Genomic DNA, 22,005 nt, shown 5'->3' on the forward strand with positions numbered 1-22,005 from the left:
CTGGATGCCATGATCGTCTTTTGAATGTTGGATTTTAAGTCAGCATTCTCCTCTTTTTCACAGTCCAACTTCTTTCACATCCATACATGACCACTGGAAAAACCATTCCAGCCTTGCTTCATCCAGCCTAGCACGGACATTTGTTGGCAATAAAGTAATAATCTCTGCTTTTGAACCAGTCCATTGTTCCATTTCCACTAACTGTTCTATATTGGTCATACAGATTTCTCAAGAGGCAGGTCAAGGTATAAGCATCTTTTAATTTCAGTTGGCTGCAGTTACAGTCATCTGCCGTGATTTTGGAAGCCCAAAAAATAAAGTCTGACACTGTTTCTTTTCTATACTGTTTTCATGTAATTTTGAGAATTATTTTCCCATGAGGTGAGTGATGGGACCAGATGCCTTTTTTGATCTTAGATTTCCTGAATGCTGAGTTTTCCAAATTTTATGTTGACTGCAGAATTTTCCAGCATCATCTTTTAGGATTTTTCACTTTCCTCTCCATCTTTCATCAGGATGAGGCTTTTGTTCCTCTTCACTTTCTGCCATAAGGGTGGTGTCATCTGCATATCTGAGGTTATTGATATTTCTCCGGCAGTCTTGATGCCAGCCATCTTGTGCTTCATCCAGCCCAGCATTTCTCATGATGTACTCTGCATGCTAAGTTAAATAAGCAAGGTGACAATATACAGCCAGTTGACGCTCACTCCTTTTCCTATTTGGAACCAGTCTGTTGTTCCATGTTCAGTTCTAACTGTTGCTTCCTGACCTGCATATAAATTTCCCAAGAGGCAGGTCAGGTGGTCTTCAGAATGGACTGGTTATTCCCATCTCTTTCAGAATTTCCCACCACAGTTTATTTGTGATCCTCAACTCTCACAGTCAAAGGCTTTGTCATTTGTTGGCAAAGTAATAGTCAATAAAGCAGCATCTTTTAAATAGATGTTTTCTGGAACTCTCCTACAACTTTTCCATGATCCAGTGGATGTTAGATTTCTGAAATTTGGTCTCTGGTTCCTCTGCCTTTTCTAAAACCAGCTTGGACATCAGGAAGTTCACAGGGGTTCACGTTTTATTTGAAGCCTGGCTTGGAGAATAAATTTGAGGCATTACTTTACTAGCGTGTGAGATGAGTGCAATTGTAAAGCAGAAATAGAGTTTGAGCATTCTTTGGCATTGCCTTTCTTTGGGATTGAATAAATTTGTCTCTTTTCCTCCTGTGGCCCTTAAGTTTTCCAAATTTGCTGGCATAGTGAGTGCAGCACTTTCACAGCATCATCTTTCAGGATTTGAAATAGCTCGACTGGAATTCCATCACCTCCACTATTTCAATTCTTTTAAGGGACACTGAATCTCCGTATTGAAAAGACATGCTTTGTCCAAGGGAATATTTATACAAGAGTCAATGCAAAGCCACATTAAATAAATAAGTTTATGACGAAAGAACTGATATCAAGCTTTGAACCCACCATTAAGCTGTAGAATTAAGACTGAAACAATCATAAAAGGTACAGTCACAAAACAAACATTAAATATATAAGTATCTTATAAACAAATGCTATAATTTTAAAAAGTGGATAGGAAATGAAAAGAGAAAGTAGGAAAAATTTTAAATAGACTTCCTCTTATTGTACAACATGGGGCCAAATAGTTAATAAGTTTGCATTGGAAGAAATCACATAATGAAGGCAAATATATTTAAAGGCCAACATGAGGAAATTAATAATCAACTAAAACTTAAATACATTTTACTTATTTTCTTACTATTTATCACATGCAATTAACATTTTTGAGCAATTACTTTATGCTAGAACTTTAAGCATCTATTGTGAATATCTCATTTAATTCTCAAAACCTTATTATCATTCCCATTTTAAAAACAAGGAAAGTGAGGCACTGAGGTTAAGTAACTTATCTAAAGCCACAAAGCTCAAAGTAGTAACATATAGATGTGAATCTTAAGAAATGTGGCCCTATAGCCCAGGATCTTAACCTATACTCTAAACATAAAGCAGAAGTGTCTTATAACTTAAACACAAAGTTTTTAAACACAAAACGCATTTGTGTTTAAGTTATAAGACACTTCTGCTTTATGTTTAGAGTATAGGTATGTATGTGTACATACATACATAGAACATCTCCTCTACAACTCTGTAAAACCCCTCTAGCTTCTACTCTGTTTTCCTCTTCCCATCTATGCTTATTCAAAGGGGATACTGTCACCATCCTTAGTCATCCACGACTTATTTACAGTCTAGTAGTACAATGGAAGTGCTTTTACTAAGGATATCAAATCCATTTTTTCAATCCTTATTCTCCCTTATCGCTCTAAAGCATGTCACTGGTGATTTTTACCACCACTGCTGAACTCTCTACCCTTCCTAAGCATCTGTGATTCCACTGTTTCCTGGTGTTTTCTCTCTCAGTATCCTCTGTGGTGGCTTTCCTTGACCTTTAAATATTGATGCTTCTCAAGGTTCATTCCTGAGCTTTCTTACCTCTCCACACATCCTCTCTGGGCTAACACACATCCCCTGTATGTACTGATGACAGTTGATTACTTTTCGAAACTACTCCCAATGCAAGCTATTTTCAACTCCATAGAAATATATATTCAACTGTGAAATGATTATAACCACTTAAAAGTTCCAAAGTATGCCTAAAACTCCCTAAAAATTTTCAAAACCCTCTGCTCTCTCTTCTTCTGCAATGTATTCATGAATAACCATTTTCACCACAATTTACCCAGTTACTCCAGAACAAAAACAAACATTCATTCTAGACTCTTCTTTAGCACCATATCTAATCAGTCAGCAAGTCCTCTAACTCCTCTATCTCTATCCCACACCTATGCTTGTATTCCTGCATTTATCTTCTCCCTTTCTCTGAGGTGGTCTTTATTAGATGTGAATATTCACCTATATCCAGGATCTTGAAATCTACTAAAAGGTCTGACCAAGACTCAATTTTTATGACATGAAAAGAGAGTAATTAAACTCACCTAGTCTTTTCCTGATACAGGGGATCTACAAGGGCACTGAGTCCCTGAAGATAAGAATATAACCACTCCCTGAGAAAGCCAGAACAAGATTTAATTGAAAGCCAAAGGTTCCAAGAAAAACGAAAAAAATGTAAAGTTTCAAAATGTTCATTCTATTTCAAAACATTATCTTTAACAATTCCCAACTTCCTTCTCAGCCTGCCTTCTCAGCTATCAAGGGGAGTCTGACTAATCTCTTGAGTTCAAAGCTGTCCCAAGCAATAAAATGACTATTCTTGCACCCATAAACCACCAACCACAGCCTTAGCCAAAAGAGAAAAACCTGAACCAATTGATTTTAAAAAGGAGTAATTTCAAACAGTTAGTAACTAACTTCAGCTGGAGGTTCTTCCCTGCTAGGAGATTTTCTTAAACCTCTAAGAACTCTTTAAAGATATATTAAGATATACACTTGCAAGAAAGTTCCTTGCAAGAGAATTATCTGACTTTGGATACAAAGTCAAACAGTTATCACACTTATTCTGAGGAGCCCTGAACACATCCTTTACTCTGAACCAGTGCTGGCACCACATGGAGACTAATAAGCATACTACATTGTAAAATGCCACAGATTTGTAAAACATTGTCAACAGATACTTGGAAATATGGACAGACATAATGTCATCACAAATGCTATGACAAAAAAATTTAGATGTTAGGAGAAAGTCTATGAGGGAGAATAATTTAGACTAGGAATTCAAATTAGCCTTAAATGAGGAAATGATATTTAAATGGAAAACTGAAGGAGGAATTAAACAAAGGAAGAAGTTTGAGGGTAAGGGCTTAGGGGTTTTATGACAACCCAGACGGAAGAGAACATTTGGTATGCTTTAATGAGAGGATGAGGAAAATATCATGAGATAAGGCTACAGAGATAGACAGACATAGACCTTTGAAGGAATCTAGATTATGTTTTAAGTGCAAAGAGAAAGATATCCAAAATGTTTTTAAAGCAGTGAACAATATAACCTGATTTACCCTTAGAGGTTACCTTGGAACTGTGTAGAAAAAATAGATTAGAAGGCTACAAGGGAATACAGAAACATCAATTAGGAGAATACTGACAGTAATCAAAAGAGAAGTCATGGTTTCAACCAGGGTGGTCTTTAAGAAAAAATGGAAGCCATTAAAGGTTTTAAAGCAGAAACATGTTAGGAGTATGTGTGCTAAAAAAAAAAAGTTTTAGTTGCTCAGTTGACTCTTTCCAATCCCATGGACTGTAGCCCACCAGGTTTCTCATTCATGGGATTTTTCAGGCAAGAATACTGGAGTGGGTTGCCATTTCCTTCTCCAACCTGGGGATCAAACCCTGGTCTCTCACGCTGCAGGCAGACTGCACCGTCTGGCCCACCAAGGAAGCCCTAAGAATGGTTAAGTCCACTATCTAATATTGAACACCAGATACCATGTCATCTTATCTCACACAAGTAACACTTAAAAACTTGTCACCTTCTGCAATATGCCATAGTACACATGATATAATATTGAATATAATAAAATGAGAAATAGCAGCTTCATGGATTTTTTTCAAGTTTTAGTCAGTCATAGCAATGATTTTATCATTCAAAGCATTTACTTTAAAAAAGTAATATCTCATACACACACAAGAAAAAGATTCCCAGAGGCTTTGAATGGTGCTACCTTCAATCATAAAAACATTCCATGTTATCCAGAAATCACCTGACCTTGCTTTCAGTATTTACATTCACAACAAAGCAAGGTACAACTTAGCCATGTGCCAAATGACTTTAAAGTTATATAAATCATCTTATTTATTATAAGCAATTCATTTTTGTCAAACCTCAGATGACTCGGATACCTGTTTGAACTAAATAGGTAATTTGATTAGTATGGATACATGAAATAACTTCTGAAGGCATTCCAGAACTTTTAAATGTGACTAAGTGTTACTGGGGTATAAGATTGGAATAGATTATAATTTATTGCTCTAGCAGAAGTCTTGCTTGGTGAACTTCTAATCACTGCTCTCAAATAGGCTCATAAGCAAAACTACGCTTACCTTCTTTAAAGCATCCTGTATCACACCAGACTTTTCCTTTAGCAAGTCTACAACACAAAGGGCCTCTTCTTCAGAAAACATCATAGTCTTCAAGGACAGAAGAAAATCTTTAAATTTTACTTCAGCATTTTCTTAAAAGAGGGAAAAAAAGAAATTAACATTTAGAAGATACATGATAAGACAGCAAAGGTAAAGCACCAAGAATTCTTGACCCAGAAAGTCAATAACCAAGAGAAAATAGACTTACATTTCAGGTCAAACAACAATAAATGCTCTAGTTAAGAGAGGGGGAAAAAGTGCTTATCATCTTTAATATTGAATAATTAACTAAAAATTTGCTCAAACTGCAGAATATGTTTTTTAATTGAAGTATATAGTTAATTTACAACGTTATGCTAATTTCTGCCACACAGCAAAGTGATTCAGTTATATATACAGATTCTTTTCTAGATTCTCTTCCATTATGGTTTATCATGGGACACTGAACATAGTTTCCTGAACAGTAGGACCTTGTTGTTTGCCACATACATTATGTATACGAGCTCCCCAAGTGCAGTGGTAAAGAATCCACCTGCCAATGCAGGAGACAAAAGGGACTCAGGTTTGATCCCTGAGTCAAGAAGATCCCCTGGAGGAGGAAATGGCAACCTGTTCCAGTATTCTTGCCTGGAAAATTCCACAGAGGAGCCTGGCAGGCTATGGGCTTGCAAAGAGTCAGATGTGACTGAGAGCACACGCACACACAGAGACATATATAATACATAGGGGTTTGCATCCAAACTGCAGAGTATTAAAGTGCCAAGGGAAAAAAAAGTATTCAAATGTCTAGTATGCTAGTATCTATACTAAATATGTTCACAAATATTCTTATTTAACTGTAATACTCACAACATACGAGCCAAATTTTACAGACAAAAAAATGAGACAATTAACAAAAAGTCTTATTTTACAAAAATCAACTATATAAAAGCAATCCTGACATTTTAAAAATCCATGCACCAAATACCTCACTTCAGTTCCCCTAGAGCTCTTATATTAGACAACACCTGTGTTTCCATAAAAGCAACAGCCACCTGTTAGACCCAAAGGAGCCCAGAGCTTCTAATATTTCAGCTATATCATAAGTTTAAAAAGGCAGTTGTGGGCACATATGGGAACAAGGGGTATATGGGAACTCTGTACTTTCCACTCAATTTTGCTATTGCCGGGGTCCAGCCCCGGTGGATCCAGGGAATTCGAAGCGGGGACGGCGTCGGAGAGGATCAGGAAACAACTGCTTAATCATACTTTAATTAAGGATATAAAGACTAATAGAATAAGGATAGCTCAGTGAGGAAATTCAGTGGAGAAAAGAGGCTGAATAATTCAGCCAGAAGGTAAGAGAAAGAACGACATGGTGAGACCAAGTTTCGGTGAACAAGGCCCGCACTTTATTTTCCAAAGTAGTTTTTATACCTTAAGTTATCCATAGAGGATAATGGGGGAAGGGGTAGAGTCATGTAGCAAGCTAGGCTTTCTTCCTGCAGACTTATCATATGCAAAAGCTTAGGTGATTTGCATCATCTTCTGGCCCGGAGGCCTGTTAACATTTTAAGACCCTTTCTTCAGAAAACTTATTTTTCTCTAAAGGTGGTAAGTCAAGCGCCACCCTCCAAAAGCATTAAAGTTGCATTCCTACAGAGCAAAGGTGTGGTGGGCTATAACAAGAAAAAGAATTAACTCAAGGGTCCCAGGTTACAAACATTAAAGCTACTACTTATACCAATTATATTAATCAATACACTGCCAGGGACACAGCAGGTAAGGGATATGGAAATTTAGCAGCAAACATTGGCCCGACAAGTGAAAATCCCTTCACCAATACAATTTCTAATCAATCTTTTAACTGCTCAAAGGAATCTGTATTTAGACAGTTTAGAACATTTCATGCCTCTCACAGTTGGGAGGCTCTGAGCAATCACATGTGGCCAGAAAAACCTATTCAGGCAGGCTAGAGGATTTCCAAAGGAGTTTGTAGGTTAAACACTGTCACACCCAGGAATTATTAACTGGAGCTGTAAGCTAACTCTTTTTTTCAGAGAGAGGTAGTGGGGTACAGCTCCCCGTAAAGTCAGAGGTGTAGGTGAAAGCACAAAGCAGAAAGTAGGCAGACTCTGGTTTTGGGGGTAGATGGGGGACTCCTGAGGCTCGATCCCGCCTTTGCGTATGCCGAGCCTCCTTCCTCATGACCTTTGTCATGGGCGGACGGAGTTCCTCACGCTGGCTACCGGCAGTGATAGAATTCCAGTTGAGCTATTCCAGATCCTGAAAGATGATGCTGTGGAAAGTGCTGCACTCAATATGCAATATGCACTCAATATGCAATATGCCAGCTCCTGGCATGCTATGAACTTAAACTGCTCTTAAAAAAAAGAAAACCCTATTAAAAAAATAATAATAGGGAGTTCCCTGGCCATCCAGCTGTTAAGACTCAGCACTTTCTCTGCCATGGTTCTAGGTTCAGTCTCTGGTCAGGAAACTAAGATCCCACAAGCCACATGGGCCAAAATAATAGTTTTCTGTGAATTAACACAGAAAACTCTGAGACAATAAAAGAAGGGAAGAGATTATCAGACAGCAAAACAGCTACGAGACTTCAGAAAAGTCAAAGTCCAATGTTCAGCTCTATAAAACTGAGAGGACTGGATAAGAAAACTACCAATAAATCCTTTACCACAAAGACTCTATTAGCCTTCTGGAATGCATTGATTCTATGAGAAAATGCACTCATTCCGTAAGAACTCAAAAATATGTTTTTTCAATACAACAGGTTGTTGCACTCTGTATACATTACCTTTGTCAGTTTCAATCTTCAGTTTTTTAGCCCCTGTTTTCTGGATTACTTCTACTTGGTCAGGTTTAATCAGATCAATAACCTCTCTCTTATCCACCACAGGATTTGAATCAGCATTATCCATCAGAGGAATATAAGTTGTTGCATGAATAAGGGGTTCATCTACCAAAACTGCAAGTTAAATTACAAATCATAATCACACAAGGCTTTTTATAATGGAGTAATAAAATAACATGTAAGCATAACTAAGTTTCATGATAAATGCAGTTATTACCAGCTCAATTTGGCTTCAAATTCCTATATATCCTTTTTAACAAGTCAAAACACTCTTCAAATTAAGAAATAGCCATTCAATATTATTTTACAACATATCACTTAGGTTATCTAAAGTGTATCACACATCTCTTCTAACAATATCTGAAAATTTCTTCTTATACATTCTTATATGTTTTGGTTCGATCTCATGTTTCTTCTGATTTAACTAAGAATCCATTCACATTTAACTAGTGCTCAAGGAAAATTATTAATTTCTATGTATGTTGGTACTTTACTGACCTCTTATCCCAACTGATAATTCTTAACTGATTTTTTTACTTGCTAGATACAAAAACAGCCATTGTTCCTTGTAGATATCTTCTAATAGTTATACCTCTAACTTACATGGCACATCTTACTACACTAGTTAAAACTTCCAAAACAACATTAAAAGTGAAGGTAGGACGCTTTCTTAGTTTCTAGCTTTAATGTGAAGAACTGTAAGAGTTTAAGTAGCGTTCTGATATTTGTTGGTTAGAGACACAAAATTCCACACCCATATGGAAATCTCTCTATATCCCTACTTTAAAAAAAAAAAAAAATACTTGGAGGCACATACAGCTCTTTTATTTAAAATCTGTAATAAATACTTGATATTATCAAATACTGGGGTGATTTTTTCTATACCTGATTGCTTGATATACCATAATTTTAATGCAAATAACAGAATTTCACCTTTTCCCTTTCCAATTTTCTAGCACAGGTTGCTATCACAGCCCAATATTATAAAAATTACTATTTAATCTACATAAATTTCATAGCTAAGACATCTCGTGGACAACTGAGAATAAAAATTGCTCCATCACTTTTAACTGGATGCTTCTCATATAGACATGCACATTACATTTAATGATTAGGAATGCAGGGTAATGATATATCTAGATAGTGTTCTCAAGTATGATCTTTCCATGATATTAAAAGTACATATATTTCAGGAAAACTTTTCTTCTATAGAGCTTTTATGCTATTTACATTATTTTCAAAACTCACTTAAGAATGAGAATATTTATAAATGCTTTGTCTTTTTTAAATTTCAGATTAAGGTTTTCACCACAAACTTATACCCTGCCCATCTGTCAAAGCACCCTAGACTTGTATTAGTACTAAAGTGTTAATATACACATTAAGCTGAGAATTAAGGAGCATGTGAGGTCTCTAGGGTCCTTGTCCTAGTAGACTTCTCTAGAATTAGTAGCTATAAAATACGTATCTACATGTTTCACCATTTTCAGTCTTTTGCTTCTTTGATGAAACTTTCTTCTTTCCTGATCCACTTTCTTGTTTAGTCTCTTGATGCAGAGGTAATGATTCTTGCTTTTTTGAAGGTGCCGTAAGAGATTCCACCTTTTTATCCTGATCATCTTTATTAAAAATAAATGAAAAATCATAGTAGCAAAAAATGAACACATCAGAAAAAAATTTATTAATGAATACTTCCCAGAATGCTTTACCACCAAAATTTTAAACTCTGATATACAATTCCCTCACTTATCATTCTAGCTTTCTTGCTCTGCTACAACTGCTCTTTAACTTCATCAGGATTTCTAGTACTTGCTCCTTTTATATCCCATTTCTCAGCCACTCCTAACCCTACTCAGCTTATAGGCATTGTCAAATCTCTTATCTTAAAAAATAAAACCCTTCCCACCACTGTAATCCCTAGCCTCCCACACCCATTTCCTTCTTATATTGACAAAAGAACAGTCTGTACTTTCTTTTCTACCAATCATTTCTCAACTAATTGCAACCTGATTTTTATCTCTTCCATTATATTCACAAAAAAGTTTACTCAGGTCCCTAACGTCCCAAATGCCTGATTCTATCAATAATATCCCTTAATCCTTATTTAACTTCTATTCAGCATTTCAAACTATTGGTCTCTACCTCCTTAAATTTCTCTCCTCTCCATTAGGCTAAGTGAAATAAGCCAGTCACAAAAGGACAATCATTGTATGATTTCCCTTACAATGTAGTACCTACAGCAGTCAAATTCATAGACACAGAATGTAGAATGTTGCTTGCCAAGAACTAGGGGGAGGAAAGAGTGGGAAATTAGTGCTTAAAGGGTACAGAATTTTAGTTGGGAAAGATGAAAAGTTCTTGAGATGGCTGGTGGTGATGACTGTTCAAGAATGTGAGTGTACTTAATGCCATAGAACTATACACTTAAAAATGGTTAAAATGGTAAAATTTTTATATACTTATTTTACCACAATAAAATAAATAAAATTTAAAATTCAGCTTTCATGAGAATTCTTTTCTTACACTTGGAATATTCCTTTGCAGTCTTCTTTGTAAGCTGTTCCTACTGAATACCTTATATCTAGTATTTTTCAGGGCTGTGTTCTCATTTTAAATACCTCCCTTGAATAATCTTCTCTACAACCATGACATCAACTACTACCTGCATGCTAGTAGTTGAATCTTCTGAATCTGTATTCTAGCCTTACGCCTCTGTACCTAACTTTCCTACTGCATCCTGAATTGCTCCCTATGTGAACAGACCCCACAGGCACCAGAAACACAAACTGAGAGCATTCTCCTCTCCGTGCACATCCACTCTCTCCCCAGTATTGCCTCTTAGTGCTATCCACATCTACCAATAAAAGGTTGGTTAACCTTTCCTATAAAGGTCTGAACAGACAGTAAAGGTTTTGTGGCCATTTAGACTTTATCACAACTATTCACCTGCTGTTGCCTTGTGAGAGCCAGCCACAAACAGATGTTATCAAGAGTGTTGTTGCATTTAAAAAAACTTGATTTACAACACAGAGGTTTCAATTTCATATCATTTCCACATTTAACACAATATTACTCTTCTTTTATTTGAAACATAAAAACTATTCTTGGCTCATGAGCTATAAAAAACCAGAAACAGGCCAGATCTGGCTTACAGGTTGCAGTTTGCCAACCCTGACCTAACTTAGAACTTGGAAATCATCTTTAATCCTGCTTTCTCCTTTTTATCTGCCATATCCTATCCAATAAGGTTACCCATGTCATTTTTGCTTTGCACATCCCTCTAATCTCCTTTCTACTTTTTCTGTCACTACCACAGTTCAGTCCTTCAGCTTAACTTTGGAAAACAATACTCTCTTAACAAGTCTGCCTACATCAAACACTGCCCTATGAAACTTCTTTTCCCAAGTTCTGCCAAAAATACCTTTCTAAAATGTAAATCTGTCAATGGAAACTAACCTGTTTGAAAATCCTCAACAATGGCCAAATTATACATCCCACCTATTTAGCTCTGTACACAAAAACCATCCTCATCTACCCACTCCATTACCTTTTCAATTTTGTTTCCTACCATTCCCTACCTCCCACTTCAGGGTTCAACAACACACTGCATTCTTGCACCTTTATTCCTTTATGCATGATCTTCTGCCAATGAGGAATAAAATCCCACTATCTCCTTAATGAACTGAGTCATTCTGCAAACCCAGTTCAGGCACTGCCTCCTCTGCAAAGCCTTTGGCCCACGGGTCCCGTATGTACCAGTTGTTTTGGCTTCTGTACTACCTCTATACTTCGTACTTTTCTTATGTAAGTCATATTTCATTATTGGCTCACATGTCCTCCTCTCCCCTTTACTCTTATTTCTCTAGTACCATGCTTGACATAGCTGGCAAGTAAATATTTAAAATCCAATATAACGATAACTTAATATTCCACAAGTTAAGATACGAAAACAACTTAATGGTAAACACAAATCCTTTCACACAGAGCAAACAATTCACAGTTTCACCTATCAGCACACCATTTCTCATGTCCTTTCCTTTGCATCTGTTAACCCTTCTCCTTAGAGCACCCTATTCACCAAGAAAAACTAGCTAATATTTATTCAACACTTCAGATTAATTTTAGGTATTACATGCTCTAAGTGACCCACTTTAGTACGCCGGTACTGACTGAGACATATCTAGCCCATTATACTAAACTTTTTATATTATAATAATGAATTTCGGCTTGTATATACAGTTTACATGTGACTACCTGGAAAATGCACTCTTTACCTCTGTAGTCTTAGCACCTATATAGTGACTAACACAAAACAGACGTATGATAAATGTTTGCAAAGTAAATCAATCAAGGATAAAAATGATAACTGATTTCTCTTTTCATCTTTAATTCTTATCACATTGATTAGAAAGTATTGGTTGAAATAAATGTAAAAGCTTCTAACTACTGATATTTATAGGTCTTTAGTGGTTTTAGTAAAACACATTTTATATATTTCCACTTAAGGCCTTTTCCATATGTGTAATGTGAAATTTAGCTTTAAATGCTGTTTTATGATCAATACTAACTCTTTCTAGCAGCATTTAATGAAAACAAATAGTGAAAAGGATAATGATCTCAATTTCAAACTCAATATTTAGCATGTGTGCACACTTAAAGTATCTGAACTTCCAACTCTATTAAAGTTATTAAAACAAATAAAACCATGCAATAAAGTTTAATAGATTACAATACCGCTTCCATTTTTAGACTTCTTTTGCCCTGGTTTCTTCTTTGAAGCAGCTGCTTCCGAGGGGGGAGTCGGCTGTTTAGTAACTGGGACAGGTTCTACTTTTTTGCATGGAATCTTTGATACATCACTTTCTTTGGTGACCTGCTCTTCTAGTACAGGCTTGTGTTTCTTTTCCTTCTTCTTTCTTTCTCTAACACTAGTTGGACTTTCAACCACATTCAATGGAACAGGTACAACTTGCTCATCTTCTACAGCCAAGGCATCAGATAATTTAAAGTCCCGGGGTACACTCTCAGAATCGGATTCATGGAGGTTTCCATTTTGGATTTCTTTCTTTTTATTCTTTTTCTTTTCCGCCTTCTTTTTATCGGTTTTGGTAGGAATAAGCTTTTGTTCTCTTTTCTGTTTTGCAAGAACTTCATCATATAATGTTTCTTTCATGAAAAGCCAGAAGAAAAGGAAAATTACTGTAATAACCACTGAAGGAATAAGAACAATAAAATATGTTGACTCATAAAACTCCATGGTGCCTTTGTTAATGTGATCCTATAAAACCTAAATGTGGGGGAAAAAAGAAAAAACAAAAACCTGGGTCAGTCTTATAAAAATTAAACACACAAAACCTCTGTTTTTTCAAGAGGTCTTCAGATTTAACCTGATCTACAAATCTAAACAGGTTAGTTTTTTAAATCATATACTTGATTACTTTACAGTTCAAATATACTATATACTGTAAAAAATTTTTTTTGGTAACTAGGAATGTAAGACATCCTTCTATTTTTCAAGCATGTGAAAAGATTCTGACAGAAAAAAAGTTCATTTTTCCCAAAATATCTACTTTGATACTATCAGTATTTAGTTTTTCTCTTATTGTACGATGTTTATGAATATACTATATATGGAAATAAAGAGGCATTAACTACTAACACTCTAGATAGTCATTGAAAGTACACACTCTTAAAAGCAAAGAAAATAAAGGGAGTTCATTCAGCTGTGAGCACCTTTATTCCAGCTAACCATTGCCTCATGATATGGTGGGATCCATCAAGAATATGGAAATAAAATAAAAATCAAAATGTTAGTCATTTGGCACTAAAATAAATTACAAATAAGCTGCTTCTCTTGATTTTTTTCCAAGGTAATGCTGTTGCTAAGTCGCTTCAGTCATGTCTGACTCTGTGCGACCCCACAGACGGCAGCGTACCAGGCTCCCCCGTCTCTGGGATTCTCCAGGCAAGAACACTGGAGCAGGCTGCCCTTTCCTTCTCCAATGCATGAAAGTAAAAAGTGAAAGTGAAGTCGCTCAGTCGTGTCCGACCCTCAGCGACCCCATGGACTGCAGCCCACCAGGCTCCTCTGTCCATGGGATTTTCCAGGCAAGAGTGCTGGAGTGGGGTGCCATTGCCTTCTCCTCTTACTGCAAAAAAGTTATACTTCAAAAACAAAATTGGTAATCCCATCCTATTGCAACAATTTAAGCAAAATTTAAAGGATATTAATGTAACCCTGGACTACTAAGAGAAAGATTTAACAAGATGAAGGGGAGAGTGAATCACAGGCTAACAAAATACTAAAAAGAAACACACAGAATTGTTCTTCTCTAATAATTAATGAACTATCCAAAAATTTTTATTAGACAGATTTTATTATGCCTGTCACTGGTCAACCAAAAATTATTTTTAAAAGATGTTTTACGTTTGGATTTTGTTTAATATTACCATCCACAGGCTACAAAGCCTGTTCAATTTGGCTGAGGGTTAGGTTAGGGGAGAAAAAGGACAAAACAATGAGTTAGAACTCTATGGATTTTTGCTCTGAGGAAAGAAAAGAGGCTAAGACACTGAGCAGTAGCCAAAATGCTGGGAAAATGTCAAATCAAAGTCAGAAGGTCTTTGATGAATAGTAAGCTCCAGTCCATGCAGCATAAGTCTTTCTTAGGAGACAAAATCTATGACGAAGCAGATAAAGAAGCAAACCTTCAGAGAAACTCTGAAACACAGAACTCTGAAACCTTCAGAGAAACTCTGAAACCACAGAAACTCTGAAACACAGATTCCTGATGATTTTTCTACTTCCCTTTTCTAGTCTCATATAAGGCTGGAAGAATCATGATTTCAGTCTTTAGATTTTCAGGAGATTCCCTTCATACAATTCAATGCCCCTTCATTTGAGCTCTCTTTCTGCATCTAGGAGGAGTCCAACCAAAACACCAAGGCAAATTTAAAGTCAAGAAAATGTTTGCATTGCTTTAATCCAATATTCCTGATGCTTTATCCCAAGACATGTACAAAGAAAAGCATATGTAAAGATGTTCAGGGCAATATTACATATAATAAGAAAAGCTGAGACTAAATACATAACATCAGAATGGGTTGAATTAACAAGTATCAACTCAATAAAATATTGCTGTTAAAACTGTAAATACTGAGACTACTAAATTCAATTAAATGCTGAATAATCAAAACCATAATTTTACTTGCAGGATCAAAATATCTCATGTATAATAAATAGGTCATTAAGATTAATATGTAAATTAAAGAACTGTGCAATAATCATGGGTGCAGTTTCACTTGTCTTAATACTTTAAAATTTGTTAGTTTAATTAGAACTCACAAAGTTTTCAACTCTTTGTTTAAAAATGGCAAAATGAATAAGAACTAAAGTAGTGATTAATATACCACAGTTCAGTTCAGTACAGTCGCCCGGTTGTGTCTGACTCTTTGCTACCCCATGGACTGCAGCATGCCAGGCCTCCCTGTCCATCACCAACTCCCAGAGTTTACTCAAACTCATGTTCATTGAGTCAGTGATGCCATCCAACCATCTCATCCTCTGTCATCCCCTTCTCCTCACACCTTCAATCTTTCCCAACATCAGGGATTTTTCAAATTAGTCAGTTCTTCGCATCAGGTGGCCAAATATTGCAGTTTCAGCTTCAACATCAGTCCTTCCAATGAACACTCAGGACTGATCTCCTTTAGGATGGACTGGTTGGATCTCCTTACAGTCCAAAGGACTCTTAAGAGCCTTCTCCAACACCACAGCTCAAAACCATCAAGTCTTTGGTGCTCAGCTTTCTTTACAGTCCAACTCTGACATCCCTATATGAGCACTGGAAAAACCATAGCCTTGACTAGACAGACCTTTGTTGGCAAAGTAATGTCTCTGATTTTTAATACACTTTCTAGGTTGGTCATAACTTTCCTTCCAAGGAGTAAGCATCTTTTAATTTCATGGTGACTGCAATCACCATCTGCAGAAATTCTGGAGCCCAAAAAAACAAAGTCGCTCACTGTTTCCACTGTTTCCCCATCTATTTGCCAGGAAGTGATGGGACCAGATGCCATGACCTTAGATTTCTAAATGTTGAGCTTTAAGCCAATTTTTTCACTCTCCTCTTTCACTTTCATCAAGAGGCTCTTTAGTTCTTCTTAACTTTCTGCCATATATCTGAGGTTATTGATATTTCTCCTGGCAATCTTGATTCCAGCTTGTGCTTCATCCAGTCCGGCATTTTGCATGATGTACTATGCATATAAGTTAAATAAGCAGGGTGACAATATACAGGCTTGATGTACTCCTTTTCCTATTTGGAACCAGTCTGTGGTTCCATGTCCAGTTCCAACTGTTGCTTCCTGACCTGCATAGAGATTTCTCAAGAGGCAGGTCAGGTGATCTGGTATTCCCATCTCTTTCAGAATTTTCCACAGTTTATTGTGATCCACACAGTCAAAGGCTTTGACATAGTCAATAAAGCAGAAATAGATGTTTATCTGGAACTCTCTTCCTTTTCCCATGATCCGACGGATGTTGGCAATTTGGTCTCTGGTTCCTCTGCCTTTTCTAAAACCAGCTTGAACATCTGAAAGTTCACATATTGCTGAAGCCTGGCTTGGAGAATTTTGAGCATTACTTTACTAGCGTGTGAGATGAGTGCAATTGTACGGTAGTTTGAGCATTCTTTGGCATTGCCTTTCTTTGGGATTGGAATAAAAACTGATCTTTTCCAGTCCTGTGGCCACTGCTGAGTTTTCCAAATTGGCTGGCATATTGAATGCAGCACTTTCACAGCATCATCTTTTAGGATTTGAAAGAGTTCAACTGGAATTCTATCACCTCCACTAGCTTTGTTTATAGTGATGCTTCCTAAGGCCCACTTGACTTCACATCCAGGATGTCTGGCTCTAGGTGAGTGATCACACCATCGTGATTATCTGGGTCATAAAGATCTTTTTTGTACAGTTCTTCTGCGTATTCTTGCCACCTCTTCTTAATATCTTCTGCTTCTGTTAGGTCCATACCATTTCTGTCCTTTATTGTGCCCATCTTTGCATGAAATGCTCCCTTGGTATCTCTGATTTTGTTGAAGAGATCTCTAGTAGTTCCCATTCTATTGTCTTCCTCTATTTCTCTGTTCTGATCACTGAGGAAGGCTTTCTTATCTCTCCTTGCTATTCTTTGGAACTCTGCATTCAAATGGGTGTATCTTTCCTTTTCTCCTTTGCTTTTAGCTTCTCTTCTTTTCACAGCTATTTGTAAGGCCTCCTCAGACAGCCATTTTGCTTTTTGGCATTTCTTTTTCTTGGGGATGGTCTTGATCCCTGTCTCCTGTACAATGTCATGAACCTTAGTCCATAGTTCTTCAGAAACTCTTATCAGATCTAGTCTCTTAAATCTATTTCTCATTTCCACTGTATAATCGTAAGGGATTTGATTTAGGTCATACCTGAATGGTCTACTGGTTTTCCCTACTTCTTTTCAATTTCAGTCTGAATTTGGCAATAAGGAGTTCAGGATCTGAGTTACAGTCAGCTCCCATTCTTGTTTTTGCTGACTGTATAGAGCTTCTCCATCTTGGGCAGCAAAGAATATAATCAATCTGATTTTGGTATTGACCATCTGGTGATGTCCATGTGTAGAATCCTCTCTTGTGTTGTTAGAAGAGGGTGTTTACTATGACCAGTGCATTCTCTTGGCAAAACTCTACTAGTCTTTTCCCTGCTTCATTCTGTATTCCAGTTTTACATTATACCCATAGGTAGAAGCGTAATACAAAGCAGGGGGAAAGGTGTCAAGAAGGAACTGGGAATGAAATTCAGAGAAATACAGGGAAAAGATGAAAGACAGAAAGATTTTTAAAGGAAGTAGTGGGGCGGGGGTGGCCAACTTAAAAGTGAAAGAAATGGGAAGGAGAAGTTGAGACAGAATTAATTTAACTCAAGATGATAGGAGGGGCTTCCCTGGTGGCTCAGAGTTTAAAGTGTCTGCCTGGAATGCAGGAGACCGGGATTTGATCCCTGGGTCGGGAAGATCCCCTGGAGAAGGAAATGGCAACCCACTCCAGTACTCTTGCCTGGAGGATCCCATGGAGGGAGGAGCCTGGTAGGCTACAGTCCATGAGGTGGCAAAGAGTCGGACAGGACTGAGCGACTTCACTTTCATTTTTCAAGATGACAGGAATCAGGTATCAAAGTCTATACTATCTAAGTCCATAGTAGCAATTCAACGTACATTTGTTGAGTTATTAATAGAAAAACATGGAGACAAGCAGAGTCTCAGATTATGAGATCACAGCAAAAGTCACCAATGCTAATTTCTTCCATATTATCACATTCCCTTTGTAATATTAAGGACCTTTTAACTTAATCACAGCTTAAACTTTAAAAGAACACAATTTTAATGTAATTAACAGCTAACGGCAGTAGAGATGCCTCTGTCAAGTGAACCAAATTTTAAATAGACTTCCTCTTATTGTACAACATGGGGCCAAATAGTTAATAAGTTTGCATTGGAAGAAATCACATAATGAAGGCAAATATATTTAAAGGCCAACATGAGGAAATTAATAATCAACTAAAACTTAAATACATTTTACTTATTTTCTTACTATTTATCACATGCAATTAACATTTTTGAGCAATTACTTTATGCTAGAACTTTAAGCATCTATTGTGAATATCTCATTTAATTCTCAAAACCTTATTATCATTCCCATTTTAAAAACAAGGAAAGTGAGGCACTGAGGTTAAGTAACTTATCTAAAGCCACAAAGCTCAAAGTAGTAACATATAGATGTGAATCTTAAGAAATGTGGCCCTATAGCCCAGGATCTTAACCTATACTCTAAACATAAAGCAGAAGTGTCTTATAACTTAAACACAAAGTTTTAAAACACAAAATGCATTTGTGTTTAAGTTATAAGACATTTCTGCTTTATGTTTAGAGTATAGATATGTATGTGTACATACATACATAGAACATCTCCTCTACAACTCTGTAAAACCCCTCTAGCTTCTTCTCTGTTTTCCTCTTCCCATCTATGCTTATTCAAAGGGGATACTGTCACCATCCTTAGTCATCCACCACTTATTTACAGTCTAGTAGTACAATGAAGCACTAAAATGAAGTCAAGAGTCCTGACTTTTGGTCCCAATTCTGACTTGGTTTTAGGGGTCTCTTCTTACACAGAGCTAAAGTCCAAACTATTTACATGATCTTGGAAATGCCAAGACAAAATATTTAAGCGGTCCCAAGTTGGTGGTACCCATAGTGCATGTGACAAAAATGAATGCACATCTTCTTTGCTGGGTTGCTCCCTCAAGCCAGGAAGCTCAAGATTCCCAAATACTGTCATTCAGATAAGAGCCCATAACACAAAATGACAGAACACGAGATAAGCCACCATGAGCAAGAGGCAACAGAAATAAACTAAGGAATCACATCCCTAAAGATTTAAGATACCTGAATTAGTAGATATAGATTATAACCTACACACATAAAGTAACTAAGAGGAAACTGGGGAATGAGTAAAAAATAGAAACTATCAAAAGTAATTAGGTAGATATGAATCAATTAGGACTTCTACAAATAAGTTACAATCAAAATTTAAAATCCAATGGATAGGTTAACACAGGTGCAAGGAAACCAATTAAAATGACTATTTCAATAGGCTAAATAGATCTGATAGGGTGAATTAAGTCAATGGAGATTAGAGGATGGTGAAAGTTAGGAAGGAATCTAAGACACCACCAATGCTTCCAGCTTGGAAGAAATCTGTAAACTATGAAATCACATGTCAAGTTCAAGAATACAGGAGTAAGTTTTTGTCTGGGATTTCTAGATATGATTTTGAGAAATATAAACTATAACCAGATACGGAAGGTTAGCAGTCAACTAAGTAGACAAAACTAGCAGTAAAAAGCCACGACAGACTCTAAATCGGGAAACCAAAAGGAATGACTTTCTACAAAGTCCAATTGCCCCTCCTTTCTAGTATCAAACCCAAAAAGTTTTGCCTTGTTCCTTTTATCAAATCTTCGCTTATCCCTCAAAACACAGCTCAAATCATTACAATGAAAGTATCTTTTCAACTACCATCTTCCACAACAGTCTATTAATTCACTTTGTATAGTTATTTTATCATCCATTAAGTGTAACACTGTTACACAATTTACATACAACTTATATACAGTACATGAGACAGGAACACACCTGACACATTTGAGCAAGAACAATAAAGACAAGTATAATGTACAAGAGGAAATGTAGTAAAAGATGAGGTTGAAGAGATCATTTGAAGGGGCAGAGGACAAAGAACTGGAAGGACCATGGCTTAGAGAAAAAAATCACCAAGGGAATGAGTATAAACAGAGCCCAGGTCTCAAGACGGAGCCCCTGGACAATTGAGAATAAAATAAAAAGAAAATTAGGAGAATGTCACTCTGGTTGCTAAATGAATAAAATATATCAAGAAGGAGAGATGAATCAACTTTGTTAAATGGTGTTAGTAAATAAAGTACAATGAAAACTAGAAACTGACTACTGGATTTTAGCAACAGAGACATTAATGGTAACTTGGACCAAAACAATAGAGTGGTGATCATCAAAACCTGACTGAAAAGTGAAAAGTGAGAACTCCAGCAGATGAGATGACTCTCTGGAGATTTCCTATGAAGTAATAAAGAAAAGTGCAATGGAAGCTGGAGGGGAATATGAGGTTGGGAATTTGGTTTGTATAGGCAGAAGAAATTACAGCATGTTAATACACTGATAAAGATGATCCAGTAGAAGGGGAAAGTCTGATGAGGCAGGAGAGAGAGGGGTGAGGGACAACGTTTTCAAATGGCAAGAGGGAAAGAATTTGGTGTGCAACTAAAGAGACTGGCCTTAGATGGAAGCACAGACATCTAGGGAATATATAGGCACAGGCAAGGAGGTAGATACAGTGTATAAGTTTGTGTAAATTATCCTCCTGATGCTACTGTTTTCTTAATGAAATGGGAAAGTTATTAGTTCAGAGTAAGGGTAAAAAAGGGGGCACTGTCGGTCCTATAAAATACATTTTAATTATTATATGGCTAATATTTTATTTATAAATTTTGCTCACTTTATTCTCCACTTAAATTTAAAACCTGGAATGGAGAACACAAGATGTTTATCGGTACTGGACAAATAGATTCACTGACTTTAAATGAATCTATGATCTAGCTGATTAAGTACCTCAGATCAGATCAGTCAGATCAGTCACTCAGTCGTGTCTGACTCTTTGCGACCCCATGAATCGCAGCACACCAGGCCTCCCTGTCTATCACCAACTCCCCGAGTTCACTCAGACTCACGTCCAACGAGTCAGTGATGCCATCCAGCCATCTCATCCTCTGTCGTCCCCTTCTCCTCTTGCCCCCAACCCCTCCCAGCATCAGAGTCTTTTCCAATGAGTCAACTCTTCGCATGAGGTTAAGTACCTATAGAGCATCCAAAACAGAGCATAGGACTTGCCCGGTGGTCCAGCGGTTAAGAATCCGCCTGCCAATGCAGGGAACAAACACAAGTTCAATCCCTGGCCCAGGAAGATTCCACATGCTATGGGGAAACTGAGGCTGGCACCACAACTACTGAAACCCACACGCCCTGGAACCCATGCTCCACAACAAGAGAGCGGCCAGAGAGGAGTCCAGCCCTGCGCAGCTAGAGCGAGCCAACGCGCAGCACAGAGACCCAACAGAACCAAACAAAAGAGACACCACAACTTTAAAAACTAAAACAGGGTATAAAAACCGAACCTGAGTGTCAATGAGATCTACTCTTCCAGCTCAAGCACCATGCCTACAGATAGTTCTCCTCTTCCTAAAATCCTAGAGCATTTATTTTTATGTACATGTTCACAGAATTCTATGGGACAGGGCATAATAGTCTAGCAATTATAGAAACATAATATATTGCAGTGCAACGAAGATAAATGAAGAGAGAATAATAGAACTCAAAATCTAAAATAGATCCAAACTGATTTTTTAAATTTAGTTTATTGTAAATTATTTCAAATC

The 22,005-nt window shown here is 37.0% G+C and overlaps 1 protein-coding gene across 4 annotated transcripts in view; it reads right to left on the reverse strand.

The window, feature by feature from the left end:
• KTN1 (kinectin 1) overlaps positions 1-22,005 on the reverse strand; it is a 110,053-nt gene that overhangs the window by 67,239 nt on the left and 20,809 nt on the right. For all 4 annotated transcript variants that reach the window (XM_070377789.1, XM_070377788.1, XM_070377787.1 and 1 more), the window contains exons 2-5: positions 12,685-13,237; positions 9,432-9,569; positions 7,894-8,064; positions 5,061-5,191 (exon numbers count right to left, since the gene is read on the reverse strand). In XM_070377789.1, coding sequence (XP_070233890.1) covers positions 5,061-5,191; positions 7,894-8,064; positions 9,432-9,569; positions 12,685-13,207 — 963 coding nt within the window. In that variant the 5' untranslated portion in view covers positions 13,208-13,237. The remainder of the gene's footprint in view (positions 1-5,060; positions 5,192-7,893; positions 8,065-9,431; positions 9,570-12,684; positions 13,238-22,005) is intronic.

The sequence above is a fragment of the Bos mutus genome, chromosome 10 (assembly GCF_027580195.1).
Source record: "Bos mutus isolate GX-2022 chromosome 10, NWIPB_WYAK_1.1, whole genome shotgun sequence".
Classification (NCBI taxonomy): Eukaryota; Metazoa; Chordata; class Mammalia; order Artiodactyla; family Bovidae; genus Bos; species Bos mutus.